Source organism: Thrips palmi, unplaced genomic scaffold (genome assembly GCF_012932325.1).
Source record: "Thrips palmi isolate BJ-2018 unplaced genomic scaffold, TpBJ-2018v1 HiC_scaffold_8, whole genome shotgun sequence".
NCBI classification, from domain to species: domain Eukaryota; kingdom Metazoa; phylum Arthropoda; class Insecta; order Thysanoptera; family Thripidae; genus Thrips; species Thrips palmi.
In genome coordinates this window covers 13,381,474-13,387,908 of record NW_023144635.1, presented here as the reverse complement: position 1 = coordinate 13,387,908, position 6,435 = coordinate 13,381,474, and the positions used below count along the sequence as shown (strand labels likewise).

Genomic DNA, 6,435 nt, shown 5'->3' with positions numbered 1-6,435 from the left:
CCTTTGTCAAATAAATAAGCCATTATCAAGTAATTTGGTAATTTGTTATATGTGTGGTGAATTACGACGTGGGTCTCGTGAGCGTGAAAATGAAGTGAAGTGTGGTAAGACTGGCAATAAATCACGTGGGTGCCCACCAAAGAAGAAAGCTGTTCGTGCTATGGTGATGAGCGGCCGTGCTGTCCTGGCCGATGATTGCGGCGGTGACGTCATTCTTCGCTTGCAAGGCTTCGAACAGAGCGTCAAGGAGCAGTCGCTGCCTCTCCACAACTTCGTCCTGAAGCAGTGCGGCTGGAACGAAGAGAAATGGCGCCGTTTCGACGACGAACTCAGAGCGATGCTTGCCAGAGTGGTCGGTCTCTGCTCTGGAGGTCGAATCTCAAGCCGCTCGAGCGAGCCACTGCCCACGAGAAGGTTGACGACCTTGTGGCTTTGAGGCACCTTGATCCACGAGCGGCTGATTGCAGACAGATCACTTGCTTGCGGCCACCGAGGAGAGGACGACGTCAAGCGGCGCTGAGTGCCGGGAGGTAGCTGTACTCAGCAGAGTTAGCAAGTACCGAGTGTTCTTTGGAACCTACTCCCAGGAGTTCAGCTCTACTGCCTCGTCTACAACCTCGTCAGGTACTGCGTGAGCTGCAGTACGTCACCAAGGCCGAAAAGAATCATTCGCAGTTGCACAAAGAGATCACCACTCTGCGCCGGGAGCAACATTTCGACGATCGCACTCTCATGAAGAGGCTTCGCGCCGAACTTGCCCATGCCTGATTTTTTTGAGGCACGGCTGTGGTTTATCACTGAGACCTCGGCACACCGGTCTACCGTGGAGTATACGTGACTTTTGGATCAGGTCATCCTCTCCCACATGTCGAATGCGTGCTGCCAATGAAGTCCCGCCTCCGAAGCGTCACCCCGGCGGGTCCATCACTCGATCGAAGCTTGTCCGAGCACTTGGTGGGTCTCGTGTCGAACGAAGAGCTGACTGATGATTGCGAACGCATAGGAAACGAGGCCAACAAGGCTACGATTTATCTTCAGAGGAGGTCATGTCGCATTTTAAGCCCACTTTTACTGTTTAGGAAGCCAGGGAAAGCGCAAACACCTATTTCTGTCTCTGAATTTGTATAGGACAGACGTTTCTCGTACAATATCGAACAGTAGTTGACGATGTACAGACATCAAAATGGGCGCACAGCGGCCCGCATTTTATGAACGTTCAAGGTAGGGATTCAAAAGTTCATTACTCAGTATGAAAGGGTGCATCCAGTGGGTTCGGACGTCATGCTCTAACGGCTCGCTTCGTTCCCGGGAAATGACTTCAAATTCGACATTTCCTTGCTCGGTCAGTTACAGGGAAACATCACCATAGCCAGGCACGTGTTGTCAGACGCCGGTTGAGTAGCGAGGAAAAGTAGAAGTGATCTAAGGGGCTCTTGCATTAATTATTCTACCCTGTATATAAATTCGGAATAGAGTCTGTACTAAGTGTACCACCGCCGTCTCATTCCACACGGTCACAGTTCCTACAGTGGTGACCCCGACGTGATTCGAACGCGAAAGGAACTGTGGAGAGAACCGGTATGAAGCCTTCCCAGGTCAGCAGGATCTTGGAGACCTCGCAGAAGACGCGTGGAAGGACCTCTTGATGGCATGTGCCGCTGTGAACAGGCAGTACTGTTTCAGCGACTCCAAGAAAAGGGCGGTTTTCATGTTATCTCAGGAGCCTTTCCACGTTGCATTCAGTACTCCGAATATGCTTCAAGCAGTGAAAGAATTGGCGTCAAGACAACAAGTCCATATGGACCTCGTGGTTGCTACTGGTAAGTTGTAGTATTTATGTAATTGACATTCGATATGTGGACGGCGCTCTGCACCAACTTTGAGAGCCAGGGAATACAGCGTCACCTGATAATTTTGACACTCTGTTGCAGGAGGTATTTTACACAAGGTGCCTTGGTCGGAGGATAGGAATTATGTGTATGTGTCCTCAGGTGAGTATGCATTTGTAGACGTGTACTCAGCTGAGTGTGCATCTGTAGACGCATACTGAGAAGAATAAGAGAGAGGTTATTGCACGAGCTGAACAGTACACCCCTGCATATGCTATTGAAAGAGGAAGTACGTACATTGCATGATATGAATTAATGATTTGTTTGAAGTATAAAAGTTTTTCAATCAATATTCATCTCCTAGTATTTTACAGGAAAGAGACAGTAAACGTGAAGAAGCAGAAGTTCTCCTAGGCTGCATCAAATCGACTGAGTGCGTGAGATATCTGCAATGCATCACTCTCAAGAAGAAGAAGAACAACTCGATCTAGATGAAAACCAACCATTTGGTGGCGACAACCTTATTGATGCTGAGAATAATGATCGAAATCAGATTTTAAGGAGGAGCAGTAGAGTGAGCAAAACACCTACATACTTGCAGGACTTTACGACCAGAGTCGCAAAATCCTGCAAGTATGTAGTTCTTTAAAAGGCACTTCAGTTTGAAGAGTAATCGAGAATAGCCGCAGAAAAACTGTTTCCTATTGACTCGAATACACGCACTATATATTACGAACAATTTTGTACAATTTTGTTCCGTCATTTTAGTGCAAAATCACGTGCAAATGTGTACGAAAAGTTCGTATGCACAAAAACTGTGATGGCTCGTACAAAATTTGCACAAGAAGATTTGATGTGTAAGACGGGATTGCAAAGGGGGACAAGAAAAACATCGATGATACGACAAGATGCTGCATTCACCACGACGACTGACGTTAAGCTCATCAAATGCAGTCTCGTTATTCCGAGCAAGCGTTAATCGCTCTCTCTCTGCTTCTTTCAGCGGAGTCGGCACCAACGAAGTGGTAATCAGATAACGAGCTATCCCTGTGTAACCAACAAACCCGTTGCTCACAGTTTTGGGAAGTGTCACATAATACACAATAACATCTGAACGATGATGACTAGCGAGTTGAGAGGCCGAATCTCAGCTGTTAAAAAGCCGAGCCATCCCGCTAAACCCTACATCAGGTGGAGGTCCTGCCGAAGACAGCAGTGCTCCCCGCTCTCCCCACGTTCACAAGGTAAGCTGTGTCACCGCTTCAACACCACACTCATAACTCCTCACGGACAGCGTGTATCCGCAACACTCTTTTTCTGCAAACACAATTACGCATGGATTTAGCCTGTGACGCTGATGATTTCACCCCTAATTCGAAGGTTTTCGAGTGCGTAACATACGTACTAACAAAATCATACGCAAGGTACGGACGCAGAAATCTTTGAATGGCAGAGCGAATCATCAGCTTAATCCATCTGTAATTTCGTTTCCACAAATTTCTCGCCAAATTACTATGTAGGTTTTTCTGCGCACCATAAACATGCACTTCGTAACGCACAGTTTTCTGCATACCTGCGTACGAAATCGTGCATTGTCGCGCCCAAAGTCGTGCGTTACGAAGTGGATGTTGAATTTCGTGCATTCGCGCGCAGAAAAACCTACATGGTAATTTAGTGTGATGGCCATTTTTTATGGAACGAAGCTCCTCCATTCCACAGCCGACTATGAAGGTCCTCGTGGTCCTGGCGTGCTGCCTGGCGGCAGCCGTAGCGGGCAGGCACCCCCCGGGCAGGCATCCCCTGGCCGCCTACGCCGACCAAGGCGTGGTTCCGGACGTGATCGACGTGGCGCCGCCGGCCATCCTCAAGGCAAGCATAACGCAACACACTGGCAACTTACTTTGTCTCTGTATCTCGTAAACGACTAGAGGCAGTACAGTCAGGCAAATGGATGGCCCTATCTTGAATTAAATTCTAGGTGGGGTCACACTGCAAATCCAAGAGTGAGACAGTCTTACGCGTGGGACATTTTGTCCCACACTAACAAAAGTGAACCACGTTTGTCCCTCACTTGCTGCCCATGATTTCCTGTGGTTCAATGCCACGGGTCCCACGCTTCCAAGTGCGAGACAACCCCTGTCCCACGCTTGCAAGTAAGACAACACGTGTCTTGACAACACTTACATTGGCAGTACATTCAGTTGCGTGCCTTTACTACCCCTACTCGTTTACGAGATGCAGAAATAAAGTAAATTGTGGAAGTGTAAGGTTTACGCACACAGTGTAGGACTCAAGACCCAGAGACCAGATTCTTTGACGAAGAGTTCCTTCTCTTTTGGTCCCCCAGGTTGTGTTCGGGACACGGCCACAGCAAGTGAGCGCGTCGCTCGGCGGCGAGTTGACGCCCACCCAGGTCCAGAGCCAGCCCGCCTTCTCCTGGCCCAACCACTTCGGCCCCGGACCCCATGGACCCCACGGACCCCACGGACACCATAGACCGCACAGGAAGGACTCCCTCCACACCCTCATTTTAGTCGGTGAGTTCACCGTAAACTTTCCACGGACACCCGTCTGTCCACAGAAAGGACAGTGCGGTGGAAACGGTTCCTGGTTTTCCCAGGAGCTCCCTGGAAATCACCTCTGCCTCCACCATAGGCTACCTGGGAAAACCAGGAAACGTTTTCACGCACTAAATGTTTTTGTACAAATTTTGTACGAGGCATCACAGATTTTTGTGCGCACGAACTTTTCGTACAATTTTGTACAAAATTATGTACAATTTTGTCCGAAAATGTTGTAAAATGTGCAGTTTTTCGTACGATAATCGTACGAAAATTTCGTGGGCACTAAAAACTGCGATGTCTGGTACAAAATTGTACGTGCTTTCAACGGGTCCTCACGCTCCAGGACTGTGAGTGAACGATAGCACTGCGTTGGGTTTTATTTCTTTGCAGACACTGATGCCAACGGCAGAACCAACAACACCTTCACTCGGGAGTACGTGCACATGCTGCTGGGGAACATCCCCGGAGAGGACGTCTCCAGAGGCGAAGTTGTGTTCAACTACGTCGGCCCTGCACCCCCACAAGGCGCAGGTAAACAACTCCTCTGCATCCGGAAAACCACTCGCCTCCTTTGATTACACAGACGATTTTACGAAAACGTACACTGTGGCAAAAATGTACGGAAAATTCTGTTTAATTTTTGCCAGTATTCTCCGAAGTCCTCTTATCAATATTCTCCGTAGGATCTTATAGTAATCGCCGTAGGACCGTACAGTGTTCTCCGTAGGACTACACAGTCTTCCAGGTCCTACGGAGAAGACTGTGCGATTCTATGGAGAACACTGTACGGTCCTACGGCGATTACTATAAGATTCTACGGAGAATATTGATGAGAGGACTATGGCCAAAAAAATAAACAGAATTTTCCGTACCCTTTCGCCACTGTGTGATCGTAAGGAGTTAAATCTACGGTGTAACAAAACAAAGACTAAAAAGAACTCCATTTGATTTGCGTGTTAAAAACTATTTAACTCCGCCAGGACTCCACCGTTACGTAGTCCTTGCCTACAAGCAGCCGGGCTACAACAACTACACCTCAACACCACCAGCAAGGTATGTAAAACGGCCTCTGCCTGTCTCTCCGACACACTGAAAAACTAAACGTTGTCTAGACCGCACCACTGGTGTGGTCAAATGGGTGCCATTTTGACCGCATCAGTTGGCGTGGTCTAGACCACGTTCGGTGTGGTCTTTCCACGCAATGACCACACCAAACGCACCAAACGTGGTCTAGACCACACCAACTGATGCGGTTAAAATGGCACCACTTTTGACCACGTCAGTTGGTGCGGTCTAGACCACGTTTGGTTTTGCAGTGCACTCGGACTTCCGTTCCAGGGATTCATTAAAATACCCTACTGATTTCGGCATTGTCTTTGCAGCCGCCAGTACTTCTCCAGCCGCCGATTTGCCGCCAGCTGGGACCTCGGCGCCCCCGTGGCCGCCAACTTCTTCCAGGTCCAGAACGCCAACAACTGATCGTAACGGCCATCACCGCGGGACGCAGGGAACCGCCCCACTTTTAACGTTCCACATCCAAGTTCAAAAGACATGCAAAATAAACGAGTCGCACAGCACAAGGAATTCCTCTCTTGTACACGCTCATCCCAGGAGCGTGGAATCACATTGGAACGAATGTGACAAAATGAGTGCTCTACAAATCCAAACCTGGAGCATGCCTGCCAGGCATGCACTTACTAGTGCACACATGCCATGTACACGCTTCCTAATGCACTAGATGTACACACTCTAAATGTCTTACATTGAAATTCGACCTACGTTATTCGTATGTTACGGTGAATTCGGCGCAGGCATAATAGGAAGCAATATTCCTTCGTAATACGAATCTTTTTAGCTTTTTCATTGTAAGATACAAAGAAAAACCTTCGTAATACGAAAAAAAACCACCTTCGTATTATGCTTGCGCCATTTCCTTCGTAATATGGGAATTTCCTTCGTAAGACATTTTGGCAGGTATGCCCAGTATGCGCTAGCTAGAGCGTGCTCCTGGACTTGCTGATGAGTGCATGTACGGTAACTAC

The 6,435-nt window shown here is 48.4% G+C and overlaps 1 protein-coding gene across 1 annotated transcript; it reads left to right on the top strand.

Annotated features, from left to right (window-relative positions):
• Positions 1-2,943: 2,943 nt before the first annotated feature.
• On the top strand, positions 2,944-5,970 carry LOC117653618 (protein D3-like). The gene is made up of 6 exons (XM_034399415.1): positions 2,944-3,073; positions 3,549-3,698; positions 4,177-4,366; positions 4,784-4,924; positions 5,374-5,446; positions 5,776-5,970. Exons 2-6 carry the CDS (start codon positions 3,555-3,557, stop codon positions 5,870-5,872), a joined length of 645 nt encoding a protein of 214 aa, XP_034255306.1. The 5' UTR covers positions 2,944-3,073; positions 3,549-3,554; the 3' UTR covers positions 5,873-5,970.
• The last annotated feature ends 465 nt before the right edge of the window (positions 5,971-6,435 follow it).